The sequence below is a fragment of the Anopheles funestus genome, chromosome 3RL (genome assembly GCF_943734845.2).
Source record: "Anopheles funestus chromosome 3RL, idAnoFuneDA-416_04, whole genome shotgun sequence".
In the NCBI taxonomy this organism is placed as follows: domain Eukaryota; kingdom Metazoa; phylum Arthropoda; class Insecta; order Diptera; family Culicidae; genus Anopheles; species Anopheles funestus.
Genome location: NC_064599.1, coordinates 75,345,204 through 75,368,463, shown reverse-complemented (window position 1 = coordinate 75,368,463; position 23,260 = coordinate 75,345,204). Strand labels below are relative to the sequence as shown.

General features: G+C 36.7%; 1 protein-coding gene across 6 annotated transcripts in view; it reads right to left on the bottom strand.

The window, feature by feature from the left end:
- Positions 1-16,895: 16,895 nt before the first annotated feature.
- The window catches only part of LOC125766968 (protein O-mannosyl-transferase Tmtc3), a 169,060-nt gene continuing 162,695 nt past the window's right edge, over positions 16,896-23,260 (bottom strand). For all 6 annotated transcript variants that reach the window (XM_049433118.1, XM_049433117.1, XM_049433119.1 and 3 more), the window contains exons 10-13: positions 20,567-21,319; positions 20,311-20,497; positions 19,959-20,239; positions 16,896-19,899 (exon numbers count right to left, since the gene is read on the bottom strand). In XM_049433118.1, the coding sequence (XP_049289075.1) occupies positions 19,144-19,899; positions 19,959-20,239; positions 20,311-20,497; positions 20,567-21,319 (1,977 nt within the window). In that variant the 3' untranslated portion in view covers positions 16,896-19,143. The remainder of the gene's footprint in view (positions 19,900-19,958; positions 20,240-20,310; positions 20,498-20,566; positions 21,320-23,260) is intronic.

Below are 23,260 nucleotides of genomic sequence, written 5' to 3'. Positions count from 1 at the left end.
CAAGTTCCTTACCCTGTTTTTGAACAATTTAGCAAAATTGAAAAATGTGATATACTTTAATGGGAATTTGTTGCAATATGTTTCTTTTCACTCAAATAATGCTTTAAACTAAAAAAAGAATAAAAAATCGAAAAACAAATTTCAAAAAAATTTCAACTCGAAAATTTCATAGGCTTACCCCTTACGTTTTTTTGAGAAATTTTGCAAAAAAAATAAAATTGTTTTATTTTAATCCCAATTGGTTGCAATGAGTTTTTTTTCACTCAAATAATGATTGAAATAAAAAAAAGAGTGAAAAATAATCAAAAAATCAAAAAATTCAAAAAAATGAAAATTTACTAAGGGTCATTTTTGCACCAAATTTTGCCTATAACTCGGTCGGTATCCAACGGATCGCCAATCTTTAACCTGTGGTCGATAGATGGCATCAATGGCTACATTTTCTTCTTGGACGACCATGCCGTCAGATGTCTGTGCCAGAAGTTATTCGAGGAACCAAGTTCCTTACCCTGTTTGATAAAATGTAAAAATTTTCTCATTTTTGCACCAACTTTTGCCTATAACTCGGTCGGTATCCAACGGATCGCCAATCTTTAACCTGTGGTCGATAGATGGCACCAATGGCTACATTTTCTTCTTGGACGGCCATGCCCTCAGATGTCTGTGCCAGAAGTTATTCGAGGAACCAAGTTCCTTACCCTGTTTGATAAAATGTAAAAATTTTCTCATTTTTGCACCAACTTTTGCCTATAACTCGGTCAGTATCCAACGGATCGCCAATCTTTAACTTGTGGTCGATAGATGGCACCAATGGCTACATTTTCTTCTTGGACGGCCATGCCCTCAGATGTCTGTGCCAGAAGTTATTCGAGGAACCAAGTTCCTTACCCTGTTTGATAAAATGTAAAATTTTTCTCATTTTTGCACCAACTTTTGCCTATAACTCGGTCGGTATCCAACGGATTGCCAATCTTTAACCTGTGGTCGATAGATGGCATCAATGGCTACATTTTCTTCTTGGACGGCCATGCCCTCAGATGTCTGTGCCAGAAGTTATTCAGGGAACCAAGTTCCTTACCCTGTTTTTGAACAATTTAGCAAAATTGAAAAATGTGATATATTTTCATGGGAATTTGTTGCAATATGTTTCTTTTCACTCAAATAATGCTTTAAACTAAAAAAAGAATAAAAAATCGAAAAAAAAATTTCAAAAAAATTTCAACTCGAAAATTTCATAAGGCTTACCCCTTGCGTTTTTTTGAGAAATTTTGCAAAAAAAATAAAATTGTTTTATTTTAATCCCAATTGGTTGCAATGAGTTTTTTTTCACTCAAATAATGATTGAAATAAAAAAAAGAGTGAAAAATAATCAAAAAATCAAAAAATTCAAAAAAATGAAAATTTACTAAGGGTCATTTTTGCACCAAATTTTGCCTATAACTCGGTCGGTATCCAACGGATCGCCAATCTTTAACCTGTGGTCGATAGATGGCATCAATGGCTACATTTTCTTCTTGGACGACCATGCCGTCAGATGTCTGTGCCAGAAGTTATTCGAGGAACCAAGTTCCTTACCGTGTTTGATAAAATGTAAAAATTTTCTCATTTTTGCACCAACTTTTGCCTATAACTCGGTCGGTATCCAACGGATCGCCAATCTTTAACTTGTGGTCGATAGATGGCACCAATGGCTACATTTTCTTCTTGGACGGCCATGCCCTCAGATGTCTGTGCCAGAAGTTATTCAGGGAACCAAGTTCCTTACCCTGTTTTTGAACAATTTAGCAAAATTGAAAAATGTGATATATTTTCATGGGAATTTGTTGCAATATGTTTCTTTTCACTCAAATAATGCTTTAAACTAAAAAAAGAATAAAAAATCGAAAAAAAAATTTCAAAAAAATTTCAACTCGAAAATTTCATAAGGCTTACCCCTTACGTTTTTTTTGAGAAATTTTGCAAAAAAAATAAAAATGTTTTATTTTAATCCCAATTGGTTGCAATGAGTTTTTTTTCACTCAAATAATGATTGAAATAAAAAAAAGAGTGAAAAATAATCAAAAAATCAAAAAATTCAAAAAAATGAAAATTTACTAAGGGTCATTTTTGCACCAAATTTTGCCTATAACTCGGTCGGTATCCAACGGATCGCCAATCTTTAATCTGTGGTCGATAGATAGCATCAATGGCTACATTTTCTTCTTGGACGACCATGCCGTCAGATGTCTGTGCCAGAAGTTATTCGAGGAACCAAGTTCCTTACCCTGTTTGATAAAATGTAAAAATTTTCTCATTTTTGCACCAACTTTTGCCTATAACTCGGTCGGTATCCAACGGATCGCCAATCTTTAACCTGTGGTCGATAGATGGCATCAATGGCTACATTTTCTTCTTGGACGGCCATGCCCTCAGATGTCTGTGCCAGAAGTTATTCGAGGAACCAAGTTCCTTACCCTGTTTGATAAAATGTAAAAATTTTCTCATTTTTGCACCAACTTTTGCCTATAACTCGGTCGGTATCCAACGGATTGCCAATCTTTAACCTGTGGTCGATAGATGGCATCAATGGCTACATTTTCTTCTTGGACGGCCATGCCCTCAGATGTCTGTGCCAGAAGTTATTCAGGGAACCAAGTTCCTTACCCTGTTTTTGAACAATTTAGCAAAATTGAAAAATGTGATATATTTTCATGGGAATTTGTTGCAATATGTTTCTTTTCACTCAAATAATGCTTTAAACTAAAAAAAGAATAAAAAATCGAAAAAAAAATTTCAAAAAAATTTCAACTCGAAAATTTCATAAGGCTTACCCCTTACGTTTTTTTTGAGAAATTTTGCAAAAAAAATAAAATTGTTTTATTTTAATCCCAATTGGTTGCAATGAGTTTCTTTTCACTCAAATAATGATTGAAATAAAAAAAAGAGTGAAAAATAATCAAAAAATCAAAAAATTCAAAAAAATGAAAACTTACTAAGGGTCATTTTTGCACCAAATTTTGCCTATAACTCGGTCGGTATCCAACGGATCGCCAATCTTTAATCTGTGGTCGATAGATGGCATCAATGGCTACATTTTCTTCTTGGACGACCATGCCGTCAGATGTCTGTGCCACAAGTTATTCGAGGAACCAAGTTCCTTACCCTGTTTGATAAAATGTAAAAATTTTCTCATTTTTGCACCAACTTTTGCCTATAACTCGGTCGGTATCCAACGGATCGCCAATCCTTAACTTGTGGTCGATAGATGGCACCAATGGCTACATTTTCTTCTTGGACGGCCATACCCTCAGATGTCTGTGCCAGAAGTTATTCGAGGAACCAAGTTCCTTACCCTGTTTTTGAACAATTTAGCAAAATTGAAAAATGTGATATATTTTCATGGAAATTTGTTGCAATATGTTTCTTTTCACTCAAATAATGCTTTAAACTAAAAAAAGAATAAAAAATCGAAAAAAAAATTTCAAAAAAATTTCAACTCGAAAATTTCATAAGGCTTACCCCTTACGTTTTTTTTGAGAAATTTTGCAAAAAAAATAAAATTGTTTTATTTTAATCCCAATTGGTTGCAATGAGTTTCTTTTCACTCAAATAATGATTGAAATAAAAAAAAGAGTGAAAAATAATCAAAAAATCAAAAAATTCAAAAAAATGAAAACTTACTAAGGGTCATTTTTGCACCAAATTTTGCCTATAACTCGGTCGGTATCCAACGGATCGCCAATCTTTAATCTGTGGTCGATAGATGGCATCAATGGCTACATTTTCTTCTTGGACGACCATGCCGTCAGATGTCTGTGCCACAAGTTATTCGAGGAACCAAGTTCCTTACCCTGTTTGATAAAATGTAAAAATTTTCTCATTTTTGCACCAACTTTTGCCTATAACTCGGTCGGTATCCAACGGATCGCCAATCCTTAACTTGTGGTCGATAGATGGCACCAATGGCTACATTTTCTTCTTGGACGGCCATGCCCTCAGATGTCTGTGCCAGAAGTTATTCGAGGAACCAAGTTCCTTACCCTGTTTTTGAACAATTTAGCAAAATTGAAAAATGTGATATATTTTCATGGGAATTTGTTGCAATATGTTTCTTTTCACTCAAATAATGCTTTAAACTAAAAAAAGAATAAAAAATCGAAAAAAAAATTTCAAAAAAATTTCAACTCGAAAATTTCATAAGGCTTACCCCTTACGTTTTTTTTGAGAAATTTTGCAAAAAAAATAAAATTGTTTTATTTTAATCCCAATTGGTTGCAATGAGTTTCTTTTCACTCAAATAATGATTGAAATAAAAAAAAGAGTGAAAAATAATCAAAAAATCAAAAAATTCAAAAAAATGAAAATTTACTAAGGGTCATTTTTGCACCAAATTTTGCCTATAACTCGGTCGGTATCCAACGGATCGCCAATCTTTAACCTGTGGTCGATAGATGGCATCAATGGCTACATTTTCTTCTTGGACGACCATGCCGTCAGATGTCTGTGCCAGAAGTTATTCGAGGAACCAAGTTCCTTACCCTGTTTGATAAAATGTAAAAATTTTCTCATTTTTGCAGCAACTTTTGCCTATAACTCGGTCGGCATCCAACGGATCGCCAATCTTTAACCTGTGGTCGATAGATGGCATCAATGGCTACATTTTCTTCTTGGACGACCATGCCGTCAGATGTCTGTGCCAGAAGTTATTCGAGGAACCAAGTTCCTTACCCTGTTTGATAAAATGTAAAAATTTTCTCATTTTTGCACCAACTTTTGCCTATAACTCGGTCGGTATCCAACGGATCGCCAATCTTTAACTTGTGGTCGATAGATGGCACCAATGGCTACATTTTCTTCTTGGACGGCCATGCCCTCAGATGTCTGTGCCAGAAGTTATTCGAGGAACCAAGTTCCTTACCCTGTTTGATAAAATGTAAAAATTTTCTCATTTTTGCACCAACTTTTGCCTATAACTCGGTCGGTATCCAACGGATTGCCAATCTTTAACCTGTGGTCGATAGATGGCATCAATGGCTACATTTTCTTCTTGGACGGCCATGCCCTCAGATGTCTGTGCCAGAAGTTATTCAGGGAACCAAGTTCCTTACCCTGTTTTTGAACAATTTAGCAAAATTGAAAAATGTGATATATTTTCATGGGAATTTGTTGCAATATGTTTCTTTTCACTCAAATAATGCTTTAAACTAAAAAAAGAATAAAAAATCGAAAAAAAAATTTCAAAAAAATTTCAACTCGAAAATTTCATAAGGCTTACCCCTTACGTTTTTTTTGAGAAATTTTGCAAAAAAAATAAAATTGTTTTATTTTAATCCCAATTGGTTGCAATGAGTTTCTTTTCACTCAAATAATGATTGAAATAAAAAAAAGAGTGAAAAATAATCAAAAAATCAAAAAATTCAAAAAAATGAAAACTTACTAAGGGTCATTTTTGCACCAAATTTTGCCTATAACTCGGTCGGTATCCAACGGATCGCCAATCTTTAACCTGTGGTCGATAGATGGCATCAATGGCTACATTTTCTTCTTGGACGGCCATGCCCTCAGATGTCTGTGCCAGAAGTTATTCGAGGAACCAAGTTCCTTACCCTGTTTGATAAAATGTAAAATTTTTCTCATTTTTGCACCAACTTTTGCCTATAACTCGGTCGGTATCCAACGGATTGCCAATCTTTAACCTGTGGTCGATAGATGGCATCAATGGCTACATTTTCTTCTTGGACGGCCATGCCCTCAGATGTCTGTGCCAGAAGTTATTCAGGGAACCAAGTTCCTTACCCTGTTTTTGAACAATTTAGCAAAATTGAAAAATGTGATATATTTTCATGGGAATTTGTTGCAATATGTTTCTTTTCACTCAAATAATGCTTTAAACTAAAAAAAGAATAAAAAATCGAAAAAAAAATTTCAAAAAAATTTCAACTCGAAAATTTCATAAGGCTTACCCCTTACGTTTTTTTTGAGAAATTTTGCAAAAAAAATAAAATTGTTTTATTTTAATCCCAATTGGTTGCAATGAGTTTCTTTTCACTCAAATAATGATTGAAATAAAAAAAAAGTGAAAAATAATCAAAAAATCAAAAAATTCAAAAAAAAAGAAAATTTACTAAGGGTCATTTTTGCACCAAATTTTGCCTATAACTCGGTCGGTATCCAACGGATCGCCAATCTTTAACCTGTGGTCGATAGATAGCATCAATGGCTACATTTTCTTCTTGGACGACCATGCCGTCAGATGTCTGTGCCAGAAGTTATTCGAGGAACCAAGTTCCTTACCCTGTTTGATAAAATGTAAAAATTTTCTCATTTTTGCACCAACTTTTGCCTATAACTCGGTCGGTATCCAACGGATCGCCAATCTTTAACCTGTGGTCGATAGATGGCATCAATGGCTACATTTTCTTCTTGGACGGCCATGCCCTCAGATGTCTGTGCCAGAAGTTATTGGAGGAACCAAGTTCCTTACCCTGTTTGAGAAAATGTAAAATTTTCCTCATTTTTGCACCAACTTTTGCCTATAACTCGGTCGGTATCCAACGGATTGCCAATCTTTAACCTGTGGTCGATAGATGGCATCAATGACTACATTTTCTTCTTGGACGGCCATGCCTTCAGATGTCTGTGCCAGAAGTTATTCAAGGAACCAAGTTCCTTACCCTGTTTTTGAACAATTTAGCAAAATTGAAAAATGTGATACACTTTAATGGGAATTTGTTGCAATATGTTTCTTTTCACTCAAATAATGCTTTAAACTAAAAAAAGAATAAAAAATCGTAAAACAAATTTCAAAAAAATTTCAACTCGAAAATTTCATAAGGCTTACCCCTTACGTTTTTTTTGAGAAATTTTGCAAAAAAAATAAAATTGTTTTATTTTAATCCCAATTGGTTGCAATGAGTTTCTTTTCACTCAAATAATGATTGAAATAAAAAAAAGAGTGAAAAATAATCAAAAAATCAAAAAATTCAAAAAAATGAAAACTTACTAAGGGTCATTTTTGCACCAAATTTTGCCTATAACTCGGTCGGTATCCAACGGATCGCCAATCTTTAACCTGTGGTCGATAGATGGCATCAATGGCTACATTTTCTTCTTGGACGGCCATGCCCTCAGATGTCTGTGCCAGAAGTTATTCGAGGAACCAAGTTCCTTACCCTGTTTGATAAAATGTAAAAATTTTTTCATTTTTGCACCAACTTTTGCCTATAACTCGGTCGGTATCCAACGGATCGCCAATCTTTAACTTGTGGTCGATAGATGGCACCAATGGCTACATTTTCTTCTTGGACGGCCATGCCCTCAGATGTCTGTGCCAACAGTTATGCGAGGAACCAAGTTCCTTACCCTGTTTGATAAAATGTAAAAATTTTCTCATTTTTGCACCAACTTTTGCCTATAACTCGGTCGGTATCCAACGGATTGCCAATCTTTAACCTGTGGTCGATAGATGGCATCAATGGCTACATTTTCTTCTTGGACGGCCATGCCCTCAGATGTCTGTGCCAGAAGTTATTCAGGGAACCAAGTTCCTTACCCTGTTTTTGAACAATTTAGCAAAATTGAAAAATGTGATATATTTTCATGGGAATTTGTTGCAATATGTTTCTTTTCACTCAAATAATGCTTTAAACTAAAAAAAGAATAAAAAATCGAAAAAAAAATTTCAAAAAAATTTCAACTCGAAAATTTCATAAGGCTTACCCCTTACGTTTTTTTTGAGAAATTTTGCAAAAAAAATAAAATTGTTTTATTTTAATCCCAATTGGTTGCAATGAGTTTCTTTTCACTCAAATAATGATTGAAATAAAAAAAAGAGTGAAAAATAATCAAAAAATCAAAAAATTCAAAAAAATGAAAACTTACTAAGGGTCATTTTTGCACCAAATTTTGCCTATAACTCGGTCGGTATCCAACGGATCGCCAATCTTTAATCTGTGGTCGATAGATGGCATCAATGGCTACATTTTCTTCTTGGACGACCATGCCGTCAGATGTCTGTGCCAGAAGTTATTCGAGGAACCAAGTTCCTTACCCTGTTTGATAAAATGTAAAAATTTTCTCATTTTTGCACCAACTTTTGCCTATAACTCGGTCGGTATCCAACGGATCGCCAATCTTTAACTTGTGGTCGATAGATGGCACCAATGGCTACATTTTCTTCTTGGACGGCCATACCGTCAGATGTCTGTGCCAGAAGTTATTCGAGGAACCAAGTTCCTTACCCTGTTTTTGAACAATTTAGCAAAATTGAAAAATGTGATATATTTTCATGGGAATTTGTTGCAATATGTTTCTTTTCACTCAAATAATGCTTTAAACTAAAAAAAGAATAAAAAATCGAAAAAAAAATTTCAAAAAAATTTCAACTCGAAAATTTCATAAGGCTTACCCCTTACGTTTTTTTTGAGAAATTTTGCAAAAAAAATAAAATTGTTTTATTTTAATCCCAATTGGTTGCAATGAGTTTCTTTTCACTCAAATAATGATTGAAATAAAAAAAAGAGTGAAAAATAATCAAAAAATCAAAAAATTCAAAAAAATGAAAATTTACTAAGGGTCATTTTTGCACCAAATTTTGCCTATAACTCGGTCGGTATCCAACGGATCGCCAATCTTTAACTTGTGGTCGATAGATGGCACCAATGGCTACATTTTCTTCTTGGACGGCCATGCCCTCAGATGTCTGTGCCAGAAGTTATTCGAGGAACCAAGTTCCTTACCCTGTTTGATAAAATGTAAAAATTTTCTCAGTTTTGCACCAACTTTTGCCTATAACTCGGTCGGTATCCAACGGATTGCCAATCTTTAACCTGTGGTCGATAGATGGCACCAATGGCTACATTTTCTTCTTGGACGGCCATGCCCTTAGATGTCTGTGCCAGAAGTTATTCGAGGAACCAAGTTCCTTACCCTGTTTGATAAAATGTAAAAATTTTCTCATTTTTGCACCAAATTTTGCCTATAACTCGGTCGGTATCCAACGGATCGCCAATCTTTAATCTGTGGTCGATAGATGGCATCAATGGCTACATTTTCTTCTTGGACGACCATGCCGTCAGATGTCTGTGCCAGAAGTTATTCGAGGAACCAAGTTCCTTACCCTGTTTGATAAAATGTAAAAATTTTCTCATTTTTGCACCAACTTTTGCCTATAACTCGGTCGGTATCCAACGGATCGCCAATCTTTAACTTGTGGTCGATAGATGGCACCAATGGCTACATTTTCTTCTTGGACGGCCATACCGTCAGATGTCTGTGCCAGAAGTTATTCGAGGAACCAAGTTCCTTACCCTGTTTTTGAACAATTTAGCAAAATTGAAAAATGTGATATATTTTCATGGGAATTTGTTGCAATATGTTTCTTTTCACTCAAATAATGCTTTAAACTAAAAAAAGAATAAAAAATCGAAAAAAAAATTTCAAAAAAATTTCAACTCGAAAATTTCATAAGGCTTACCCCTTACGTTTTTTTTGAGAAATTTTGCAAAAAAAATAAAATTGTTTTATTTTAATCCCAATTGGTTGCAATGAGTTTCTTTTCACTCAAATAATGATTGAAATAAAAAAAAGAGTGAAAAATAATCAAAAAATCAAAAAATTCAAAAAAATGAAAATTTACTAAGGGTCATTTTTGCACCAAATTTTGCCTATAACTCGGTCGGTATCCAACGGATCGCCAATCTTTAATCTGTGGTCGATAGATGGCATCAATGGCTACATTTTCTTCTTGGACGACCATGCCGTCAGATGTCTGTGCCAGAAGTTATTCGAGGAACCAAGTTCCTTACCCTGTTTGATAAAATGTAAAAATTTTCTCATTTTTGCACCAACTTTTGCCTATAACTCGGTCGGTATCCAACGGATCGCCAATCTTTAACTTGTGGTCGATAGATGGCACCAATGGCTACATTTTCTTCTTGGACGGCCATACCGTCAGATGTCTGTGCCAGAAGTTATTCGAGGAACCAAGTTCCTTACCCTGTTTTTGAACAATTTAGCAAAATTGAAAAATGTGATATATTTTCATGGGAATTTGTTGCAATATGTTTCTTTTCACTCAAATAATGCTTTAAACTAAAAAAAGAATAAAAAATCGAAAAAAAAATTTCAAAAAAATTTCAACTCGAAAATTTCATAAGGCTTACCCCTTACGTTTTTTTTGAGAAATTTTGCAAAAAAAATAAAATTGTTTTATTTTAATCCCAATTGGTTGCAATGAGTTTCTTTTCACTCAAATAATGATTGAAATAAAAAAAAGTGAAAAATAATCAAAAAATCAAAAAATTCAAAAAAAAAGAAAATTTACTAAGGGTCATTTTTGCACCAAATTTTGCCTATAACTCGGTCGGTATCCAACGGATCGCCAATCTTTAACCTGTGGTCGATAGATGGCATCAATGGCTACATTTTCTTCTTGGACGACCATGCCGTCAGATGTCTGTGCCAGAAGTTATTCGAGGAACCAAGTTCCTTACCCTGTTTGATAAAATGTAAAAATTTTCTCATTTTTGCACCAACTTTTGCCTATAACTCGGTCGGTATCCAACGGATCGCCAATCTTTAACTTGTGGTCGATAGATGGCACCAATGGCTACATTTTCTTCTTGGACGGCCATGCCCTCAGATGTCTGTGCCAGAAGTTATTGGAGGAACCAAGTTCCTTACCCTGTTTGAGAAAATGTAAAATTTTCCTCATTTTTGCACCAACTTTTGCCTATAACTCGGTCGGTATCCAACGGATCGCCAATCTTTAACCTGTGGTCGATAGATGGCATCAATGGCTACATTTTCTTCTTGGACGGCCATGCCTTCAGATGTCTGTGCCAGAAGTTATTCAAGGAACCAAGTTCCTTACCCTGTTTTTGAACAATTTAGCAAAATTGAAAAATGTGATATACTTTAATGGGAATTTGTTGCAATATGTTTCTTTTCACTCAAATAATGCTTTAAACTAAAAAAAGAATAAAAAATCGAAAAAAAAATTTCAAAAAAATTTCAACTCGAAAATTTCATAAGGCTTACCCCTTACGTTTTTTTTGAGAAATTTTGCAAAAAAAATAAAATTGTTTTATTTTAATCCCAATTGGTTGCAATGAGTTTCTTTTCACTCAAATAATGATTGAAATAAAAAAAAGTGAAAAATAATCAAAAAATCAAAAAATTCAAAAAAAAAGAAAATTTACTAAGGGTCATTTTTGCACCAAATTTTGCCTATAACTCGGTCGGTATCCAACGGATCGCCAATCTTTAACCTGTGGTCGATAGATGGCATCAATGGCTACATTTTCTTCTTGGACGACCATGCCGTCAGATGTCTGTGCCAGAAGTTATTCGAGGAACCAAGTTCCTTACCCTGTTTGATAAAATGTAAAAATTTTCTCATTTTTGCACCAACTTTTGCCTATAACTCGGTCGGTATCCAACGGATCGCCAATCTTTAACTTGTGGTCGATAGATGGCACCAATGGCTACATTTTCTTCTTGGACGGCCATGCCCTCAGATGTCTGTGCCAGAAGTTATTGGAGGAACCAAGTTCCTTACCCTGTTTGAGAAAATGTAAAATTTTCCTCATTTTTGCACCAACTTTTGCCTATAACTCGGTCGGTATCCAACGGATCGCCAATCTTTAACCTGTGGTCGATAGATGGCATCAATGGCTACATTTTCTGTTTGGACGGCCATGCCTTCAGATGTCTGTGCCAGAAGTTATTCAAGGAACCAAGTTCCTTACCCTGTTTTTGAACAATTTAGCAAAATTGAAAAATGTGATATACTTTAATGGGAATTTGTTGCAATATGTTTCTTTTCACTCAAATAATGCTTTAAACTAAAAAAAGAATAAAAAATCGAAAAAAAAATTTCAAAAAAATTTCAACTCGAAAATTTCATAGGCTTACCCCTTACGTTTTTTTTGAGAAATTTTGCAAAAAAAATAAAATTGTTTTATTTTAATCCCAATTGGTTGCAATGAGTTTCTTTTCACTCAAATAATGATTGAAATAAAAAAAAGAGTGAAAAATAATCAAAAAATCAAAAAATTCAAAAAAATGAAAATTTACTAAGGGTCATTTTTGCACCAAATTTTGCCTATAACTCGGTCGGTATCCAACGGATCGCCAATCTTTAACTTGTGGTCGATAGATGGCACCAATGGCTACATTTTCTTCTTGGACGGCCATACCGTCAGATGTCTGTGCCAGAAGTTATTCGAGGAACCAAGTTCCTTACCCTGTTTTTGAACAATTTAGCAAAATTGAAAAATGTGATATATTTTCATGGGAATTTGTTGCAATATGTTTCTTTTCACTCAAATAATGCTTTAAACTAAAAAAAGAATAAAAAATCGAAAAAAAATTTCAAAAAAATTTCAACTCGAAAATTTCATAAGGCTTACCCCTTACGTTTTTTTTGAGAAATTTTGCAAAAAAAATAAAATTGTTTTATTTTAATCCCAATTGGTTGCAATGAGTTTCTTTTCACTCAAATAATGATTGAAATAAAAAAAAGAGTGAAAAATAATCAAAAAATCAAAAAATTCAAACAAATGAAAATTTACTAAGGGTCATTTTTGCACCAAATTTTGCCTATAACTCGGTCGGTATCCAACGGATCGCCAATCTTTAACCTGTGGTCGATAGATGGCATCAATGGCTACATTTTCTTCTTGGACGGCCATGCCCTCAGATGTCTGTGCCAGAAGTTATTCGAGGAACCAAGTTCCTTACCCTGTTTGATAAAATGTAAAAATTTTCTCATTTTTGCAGCAACTTTTGCCTATAACTCGGTCGGTATCCAACGGATCGCCAATCTTTAACTTGTGGTCGATAGATGGCACCAATGGCTACATTTTCTTCTTGGACGGCCATACCGTCAGATGTCTGTGCCAGAAGTTATTCGAGGAACCAAGTTCCTTACCCTGTTTTTGAACAATTTAGCAAAATTGAAAAATGTGATATATTTTCATGGGAATTTGTTGCAATATGTTTCTTTTCACTCAAATAATGCTTTAAACTAAAAAAAGAATAAAAAATCGAAAAAAAAATTTCAAAAAAATTTCAACTCGAAAATTTCATAAGGCTTACCCCTTACGTTTTTTTTGAGAAATTTTGCAAAAAAAATAAAATTGTTTTATTTTAATCCCAATTGGTTGCAATGAGTTTCTTTTCACTCAAATAATGATTGAAATAAAAAAAAAAGTGAAAAATAATCAAAAAATCAAAAAATTCAAAAAAAAGAAAATTTATTAAGGGTCATTTTTGCACCAAATTTTGCCTATAAGTCGGTCGGTATCCAACGGATCGCCAATCTTTAACCTGTGGTCGATAGATGGCATCAATGGCTACATTTTCTTCTTGGACGGCCATGCCCTAAGATGTCTGTGCCAGAAGTTATTGGAGGAACCAAGTTCCTTACCCTGTTTGATAAAATGTAAAAATTTTCTCATTTTTGCACCAACTTTTGCCTATAACTCGGTCGGTATCCAACGGATCGCCAATCTTTAACTTGTGGTCGATAGATGGCACCAATGGCTACATTTTCTTCTTGGACGGCCATGCCCTCAGATGTCTGTGCCAGAAGTTATTGGAGGAACCAAGTTCCTTACCCTGTTTGAGAAAATGTAAAATTTTCCTCATTTTTGCACCAACTTTTGCCTATAACTCGGTCGGTATCCAACGGATCGCCAATCTTTAACCTGTGGTCGATAGATGGCATCAATGGCTACATTTTCTGTTTGGACGGCCATGCCTTCAGATGTCTGTGCCAGAAGTTATTCAAGGAACCAAGTTCCTTACCCTGTTTTTGAACAATTTAGCAAAATTGAAAAATGTGATATACTTTAATGGGAATTTGTTGCAATATGTTTCTTTTCACTCAAATAATGCTTTAAACTAAAAAAAGAATAAAAAATCGAAAAAAAAATTTCAAAAAAATTTCAACTCGAAAATTTCATAGGCTTACCCCTTACGTTTTTTTTGAGAAATTTTGCAAAAAAAATAAAATTGTTTTATTTTAATCCCAATTGGTTGCAATGAGTTTCTTTTCACTCAAATAATGATTGAAATAAAAAAAAGAGTGAAAAATAATCAAAAAATCAAAAAATTCAAAAAAATGAAAATTTACTAAGGGTCATTTTTGCACCAAATTTTGCCTATAACTCGGTCGGTATCCAACGGATCGCCAATCTTTAACTTGTGGTCGATAGATGGCACCAATGGCTACATTTTCTTCTTGGACGGCCATACCGTCAGATGTCTGTGCCAGAAGTTATTCGAGGAACCAAGTTCCTTACCCTGTTTTTGAACAATTTAGCAAAATTGAAAAATGTGATATATTTTCATGGGAATTTGTTGCAATATGTTTCTTTTCACTCAAATAATGCTTTAAACTAAAAAAAGAATAAAAAATCGAAAAAAAAATTTCAAAAAAATTTCAACTCGAAAATTTCATAAGGCTTACCCCTTACGTTTTTTTTGAGAAATTTTGCAAAAAAAATAAAATTGTTTTATTTTAATCCCAATTGGTTGCAATGAGTTTCTTTTCACTCAAATAATGATTGAAATAAAAAAAAGAGTGAAAAATAATCAAAAAATCAAAAAATTCAAACAAATGAAAATTTACTAAGGGTCATTTTTGCACCAAATTTTGCCTATAACTCGGTCGGTATCCAACGGATCGCCAATCTTTAACCTGTGGTCGATAGATGGCATCAATGGCTACATTTTCTTCTTGGACGGCCATGCCCTCAGATGTCTGTGCCAGAAGTTATTCGAGGAACCAAGTTCCTTACCCTGTTTGATAAAATGTAAAAATTTTCTCATTTTTGCAGCAACTTTTGCCTATAACTCGGTCGGTATCCAACGGATCGCCAATCTTTAACTTGTGGTCGATAGATGGCACCAATGGCTACATTTTCTTCTTGGACGGCCATACCGTCAGATGTCTGTGCCAGAAGTTATTCGAGGAACCAAGTTCCTTACCCTGTTTTTGAACAATTTAGCAAAATTGAAAAATGTGATATATTTTCATGGGAATTTGTTGCAATATGTTTCTTTTCACTCAAATAATGCTTTAAACTAAAAAAAGAATAAAAAATCGAAAAAAAAATTTCAAAAAAATTTCAACTCGAAAATTTCATAAGGCTTACCCCTTACGTTTTTTTTGAGAAATTTTGCAAAAAAAATAAAATTGTTTTATTTTAATCCCAATTGGTTGCAATGAGTTTCTTTTCACTCAAATAATGATTGAAATAAAAAAAAAAGTGAAAAATAATCAAAAAATCAAAAAATTCAAAAAAAAGAAAATTTATTAAGGGTCATTTTTGCACCAAATTTTGCCTATAAGTCGGTCGGTATCCAACGGATCGCCAATCTTTAACCTGTGGTCGATAGATGGCATCAATGGCTACATTTTCTTCTTGGACGGCCATGCCCTAAGATGTCTGTGCCAGAAGTTATTGGAGGAACCAAGTTCCTTACCCTGTTTGATAAAATGTAAAATTTTTCTCATTTTTGTGCAATTCAGCAAAATTTTAAAATGTGATATATTTTATTGCGAATTTGTTGCAATAAGTTTCTTTTCACTCAAATAATGCTTTAAATTAAAAAAAGAATAAAAAATCAGAAAAAAATTTCAAAAAAATTTTCCACTCGAAAATTTCATAAGGCTTACCCCTTACGTTTTTTTGAGAAATTTTGCAAAAAAAATTAAATTGATTTATTTTAATGCCAATCGGTTGCAATGTGATTCTTTTCACTCAAGAAATGCTTTAATTAAAAAAAGAGTGAAAAATAGTCAAAAAATCAAAAAAATTAAAATTTACTAAGGCTCATTTTTGCACCAAGTTTTGTCTATAACTCGGTCGGTATCCAACGGATCGCCTATCTTTAACCTGTGGTCGATAGATGGCATCAATGGCTACATTTTCTTCGTGAACGGCCATGCCCTCAGATTTATGTGCCAGAAGTTATTCGAGGAACCAAGTTCCTTACCCTGTTTGATAAAATGTAAAATTTTCCTCATTTTTGCACCAAGTTTTGGCTATAACTCGGTCGGTATTTAACGGATCGCCAATCTTTAACCTGTGGTCGATAGATGGCACCAATGGCTACATTTTCTTCTTGGACGGTCATGCCCTAAGATGTCTGTGCCAGAAGTTATTCGAGGAACCAAGTTCCTTACCCTGTTTGATAAAATGTAAAATTTTCCTCATTTTTGCACCAAGTTTTGGCTATAACTCGGTCGGTATTTAACGGATCGCCAATCTTTAACCTGTGGTCGATAGATGGCACCAATGGCTACATTTTCTTCTTGGACGGTCATGCCCTAAGATGTCTGTGCCAGAAGTTATTCGAGGAACCAAGTTCCTTACCCTGTTTGAGAAAATGTAAAATTTTCCTCATTTTTCAGCAATTTAGCAAAATTTTTAAATGTGATATATTTTAATGCGAAATTGTTGCAATAAGTTTCTTTTCACTCAAATAATGCTTTAAATAAAAAAAGAATGGAAAACAAAAAGTAAATAAAAAAATTCAAAAAAATTGATAATTTCTTATAGCTAGTGGGTCAAGAGCGAAAGAGATATTTCAACCGCTATGGTCATCTTATTGTGCGCGCTCCCGTACAGCTCACGGGAAAAAGAGGTAGCTGTATCGCAGGAATCGCTCCTGTGTGCAGCGCTCCTTGTGCTGCGAAACTGCGCTCCTGGGCGCGCATCGCACACTTGCTCCTGTGTGCAGCGCTCCGTGTGGAGCTACCTCAAGCGCACCGCACACTTTGGCGAGCGAGAGGGGGAAATGTAATGATAAAAACGATGTTTGGTGGCCTGGTAGTTAGATGATACGTTCTGGGTCGAGCTACAGGAAAAGAACTTTTCTCAATAGAAAGAAAGACCATTGAATGTATTTAAAGCGATCATTTTCACTTCATTTTTAGTGAGTCTTTATTCAGGACAAATACTTCTTCATAAAACTACCACACGCACTTCCAACGGACCGTCGGTTTCGACCGATTGCTGTAATGTGCATACAGCAACCGAACCGAACCATGTTCGCCATTGCTTGTTTTCGTGTACGGAAATAGGAAAGCGATAAAGTATCTGTTTCCGATGAACAAAACTCTACCATTCGATAATTATACCAACTAACAACGATTGGAGCAATAAATGGTTGCCGGGTTTTACGTAAAAAAGATGCTTGATTGAAAGTAAATGCAAATGGAATGTGTGCTTACAACTGTAAATGATATTCATAATTAGAATTAAATTCCATCCTAGGTTTAGGAAACAAATGGAAATTTGTGGCGTAGTGTTTAAGTACTATCCCATCACCAGTTTTGTTTTTTTTTGTGTTTTTAAGTGTTGTAGTTTCTATATAATCACAATGTCCTTTATCTGCTCTGCTGCTCTTGTTTTCTCTCGCCTTACCCTTTCTTTTCATTCTCTCCGAACATTTTTATACATCTCTTGCCGGAGTACTTCCGGAACTTTGCTAGTACTAAATCGCATTTTGCTACTACTCACCGGACATCCTCCTCACGATCGCTTCTTTTTACACCATTAATAAGAGTTCTGCTGTACAGCTTGCCATCGATCGCGCTTGCCATTTTACTAAACATTTGCTTCTTCTTCTTCTGCTTCTTCTTCAGTCCAGGCACACAAACACACGCGCACATACAGTAACAATATATTCCATTCCCTTAAGTACACACGACCCAATACACACGCATAAATCTCTCAGACGTTTAATATCAATTTTAAGCCAGGAACGAGGAGTAAAAAATACTTCAAACAGGGATTCATCCATCGATTGTGGTTGGATTGGTTTTGGTTTTGGCTTATGAATTTCTGTTCTGCCGAATAATGTTTACCGTTAACACAAAACATAACACATAACACTAGCCCGGATGGAACCGTGAGTGTATGTGTGTGAGAGCACGAAAATCTTCGCTGGGTGAGATTTGTGTATTACGTTGTGGCCTTCTGCTAGCTTCTGTAGCTGTGTACCACGTCTGCATGTGTTTTGTATATAAATACATAATTCGTTTTGCTAATCCTTCGTTTCTGCTATATTTTTTGGGGGGGGGGGTTACACTCTAAACTTTCCATTTTTTTTACCCTCTCGGTTTAGGTAGTTAGCGAATCGACGTTGGTTGTATGTTTTCGTCTAGTGACGGTTGTAATGGAATCTTGTTTTGTTTTCTCCTTGTCTCTCTTTTATACTCACGAGCAAGGAAGTGCAGATCCGCTGACTTTTTTTTCTTCACTGAAAGTCCGTATTGTTTGTGTGTTGTAAATCGATAGAAAACTTAATTTCTCATCAGTTCACCATTTCTATACATTTCCGCTATGCTGGCAGGGTAGTAGGTTTCATTTTCCTTCATGTTGCCAACATTCTTACCAAATCGTTCCAAGGCCAACATCGTACGGTTCGATAACTACGTGTTCATCTGTTACATCGCTTCTGTAACCGCTAACAATCCTCTCCAGGAGAGCCAACCTGTTCATACTACATTTCGCTTCTATCGCATTCACAATTATGGTTGTATATATAGAAAATATCCCTTTTTTATATCATCATACAATCCTAACAATTTACGTACACACACGCGCGCGCGCGCCCGCGCACATCCACACTCACAAAACCGATAAACGCAATCGCTCAATACCACATTCTTACAATTCGCACCTAACAATTTGCTACCTGGAAATGCAACAAAACAAAAACCAGGAAGGGGGGGGGGGGGTTGTTTCATGTTTTTTCTTCTTTTTTTTCAGCATTAAGGATCCTTCTGTGCCACCATTCTTCTCGTCTTTTCAGCTAGAAAAGTGCATTCAATGCACTGTTTTACGTTCCGTTCACTACGATCTTTGTGAGATCCATAAGTGTGGTGTGTGCTTAGCAGTTAGTTCTGGTTTAACAAATCAGTCAAAAGTTAATCTTTCGCAGTCCATTTCCGCTAGGAACACGTACACTGTACCTCCACTGTTACGTTTTTTTTTTCGTTTGATCCTCGCGTGCTAACGTTGCCACTGTCCACTGTTCACTCTACCTATGTACAGGGAAGATGAGACCAATGCTCGGGGGGGAGGAGGTGCTGGTTTCCTAGTTGATTTTGAAACAATCTAGCTTGTAGTCCAGTATGTGATGCTATGACATCCCGGACGATGGATCGTCCAGATCCTGTCCAATCGTAGCCGGTCGATGCAGGTGCTGCGCAGGATGTGCCGCAACATGATGAAGCGAACCATCGGACGGATGGCTGGAGTCTCGTTTCACCGCAGGCAGCTCATCACGATGGCTGGTAGCCGTTAGCTTACCACTACCATCATCCGCCCGATGGTTCGATTTGTGCGCTATACTATCGACTGTCGGTGCTGCGTAACTTTGTAGATTGTTTGTGCTCTCCGATTCGAGAAAAACCGGATCATCATCCGGCGGAACCGGTTCAGCGTGCTGCTGCTGCTGATCCAGCTGCTGGTGAGGTAATACTGTTTTCTGTTTATTATCATGGCCATACCGCTCATCTGCGACGTTTTCACGCATATCGGTCGGCTGCTGGTTGACCGGCTGTTCACCATTACTATGTACAATGCTTTTGCCGAGCGACAGGTCCACATTTCTGGACGCCATGGCACCGCCGGTACCACCGAACTCTTGCGGATCATAATCGGCAAAGGCAATTTCCTTCTCCCGGCTACCGTCCGGTGTCTGGCGCAAGCGATTAATGCGCGTTTGCACGATTTGAAGGTGACGGCCGATGTACTCCTCGCCCGGCGCCAGTTCGTGTGCGTGCGAAAGGCAATCCTGCGCCTGTAGCAGTTTACCCCGCTCCACATACACCACGCACAGATTGTGCAAACCCTGGATGTTGATTGGATCGAGCTGCAGTATGCGTTTATAGCACTGGAATCGTAAACAAACAATTAGCGAATGGACGGTGATATATAGGTGGGCTTGCTTACATTCTCCGCCGCGTCCAGATCCTTAATGTTGTTGATGTAGATGTCACCCAGGAGAATCAATCCTTTGATGTGATCCGGATGATATTTGACGAGCTGGTTTAGGAATGGTGCAGCCTCTAGGGGTCGATGATCGTCCGCTAGCAACAGTGCCAGATTGAACAGCGCGCTACGGAAGTCCTGCTTAAGGTGCACTGCACGACGGAACCAATTTTCGGCTTCGTCCGTATTGCGGTCGTCCATTGCTAGCATGCCGAGATTGAAATGGACCCGTTCGTTGGTTTCTAAAAAGCAAAACGAAAAGAGACACAATTAGAAGAACTGTTCATAAAAGATTTAAGTAAGTTAAACTTACCATCTTTAGCTAGTAGCTTCAGCAGACGTTCGCGAGCTATTTTGCGCAGTTCCGGACGACCCAACTCTTGCAGCAGTATGGCTGAATTGAGTAGTGCCTGCTCGTGCTCGGGATCAAATTCAAGCGCTTTGTCCAGGTACGCTAATGCCTGCGACGCTTTGCCTTGCTCGAGAAAGACAACACCAAGCTAAAGTATAGAAAAGCGAAATATCCATTAGTCGTCAGTGGAAAACAATTTCCCAATAGCACGTCTTACATTGTAGTAAATGTCCGGATTGGTACTGTCGTACAGAAGTGCCCGTTCGTACACCTCCTGCGCTTCCTTGGTGCGGTTCAGCTTGATCAGTATGTCACCACGGTTGATGTACGCTTGCGTGTAATCGGAACGCATACTGATCGCCTGCCGGTAGAGTAAATCCGCCTCCTCCAGCCGGGTCGCATTCTTCGAGATAAGGTTCGCAAGATTCAAGAACACGTTCAGATGGTTCGGTGCGATGCGCGCCTGGTACGATTCGCCCGGTTTCGCCTTCGGCAGCAATGATTTCGCCTTCAGGTAAGCTTGTTCCGCTTCTTTGAACATTTTCAAATGGTTGTACGTACGGCCAACGTTAATGTGTGCACCCACATCGTCCTCCTGCACGCTGACGGCTTTGTGGAAGAACTGTAGCGCTTCCTCAAACCGGCCCTCACTCTCGAGCGCATGGCCCACGTTGTTGAACAGCTTCGCGTTCCGTTGGTTTACCTTCAGTCCGGACATGAAGATCGAGTACTCCGATTCCCAGTCCGCGTTCCGGTTGTACGTCTTGATGGAGTGTGTCAGCAGCAGTACGCCCAGACAGCACCAAGTCATTTTGCGTGACCAGCGTTCCGATAGTAGATGGAACCCGTAACCGACCAGTATGCAGAAACCCATTGATGGCATGTAAAGGACGCGCTCGGCAATCACGAAACCCACCGGGAAGAAAAGATTCGACGCGGGCAGAAATGGAAGAATCATAAATGCCAACCCCTGAAAAGAAAATGAGCAAAATGGAAGATTCATTAAAATGAAGAAGCAAAAAAAAAAGTGTTTTAATTATGTATTACAAAAAAAAGGAAGACAAGATAGTTTATTTAATTGCTTGTATATTGTAGCAGATGATAGTTTTAATTGAAATACTCGTGTCTGAATCACAGGCAGAAGCCCCGTCCTTTCTCAAGCACGAACAACGGAAAAAATAATTCAAATAGCAAGTTGTTTTCATACCAACGCGTTGAAACGTACTTTCCATTGCTTTCATCCGCGCATTCATTACGGCTCATTACGGTGTGGCACGCTCTTGCCTTTCATGCCTGACGTGTTGCAAGCGAAATGGAAATATGCATTTCTATCCCTTCCATGTGTTTATTATGTTCGTTGCAATTGTTGCAACAGCACAAAATATGATTTGCTGTGGATAATTAGAAGCGTCCGCTATGGAGAGTGCTTTCGAATGCGGGAGGGAATTTGTTTTACATTTTCCTCATTTCGTTGGTTTTGTTGCCGCGTGTGATGATGGAATATTTAAAACCTACGAACAGTAGGGTAACCATCCAGTAAACGGGGCGGAAAAAATTAAAACAATTGTATGCTAAAGAAGGAAACCATTAAAAATTCCTTGCTGCGCACTATAATCATGGATAATGGAGGCGCCTAGTCTAAGTGATGATAGTGTGTAACTTAAAATTTTATATTTGTTACATCTAATTGTTGTGGTTGTTAAGAATAAACAATATATTTTCTAACGAATTTCAGCAACAATTTGCGATAGGAAAAAAAACGACAACCAACCAGCTATGAAGTCTTTATTTCCATCAGCGTAAAAAAGCTCCATTAATGATTGTCGCTTTGTTTATCTTACTCTCTTCTCCTACTATTACAAACACGAGCGCACCAAACGGTTGACCTTGTTGGCAAACAATTTGATTAAAGTCTCTTCCATCGTCTTTACGCTCCATCTACGGCACGGTTGTGTCAACTAGACAAGTTTTATTTCATCGTATCATACTGCAAGGGCTTTGGTCAGGAGTAAGCGGATGTAAACCTGTCTGCCCACGGATTTGCCACCGAGCAATGGACGCCGGTACAGCAAATCCTAAGTGCAATCCCTAGAGCGATGATAATAAATGATAATAACCGGCGGAAAATGTTATGACACGAAGGAGCAAATAGATTGTTGAAGCCCGGGAATAATGGTGGGGAGAGATAAAAATGGCTAAAGTTCGACCTTGGGAAATGAACCTTTGGAGCTGTGTGCTAAAGGGATAATCAAATTAAATAAAAATGCTGATGAACCAAACGTATACACACAGCGTAATAAATTGTATTTTATGCTTTGTTTAATCTACTGCAATACTTGGCAATCGTTGGAAACGGATTGCTAAAAGGATGCATATTGATAACAAAACTGCATTCATTTCATTTATGAATTGTGAAATTCAATTCTTCTTTTTTTGGACAACGTGACTAGATCTTAAAGCAGAAAGTTACTGGAATGCCACAGGCATCAAAAAGATATGAAAGCTTGTAAAGTGTATAAAGAAATCTTTGCATCTTTTATTAATGTCTATCATAAATAGCACAGCATAAATGAGGCGGCCTGGTGGTATAAGCGGGAGGGGCGCCGGTCCAACACGACACGAACGGGGGTTCAAATCTCATCCGGATTTGACTAACTTGCTAAAGGTAAATAAAGCCAACGAAAACCACAAAATGGATCTCTTCAAGAATAGAGTCACAAAACAAAAAGATTCTACAAATATCAGCTACCCAAAAATCTTCAATCTGTTGATAATATCAAGGTGTATATCTGCAGCAATGGCGACGCCCCTCATACACTTAAGCTGATTGGTCATAAAACAACTTCAACATTTCATATTTTTTTATTTTTTATTTATTTATTATTTTTATTATTTATTTTATTATTCTTAC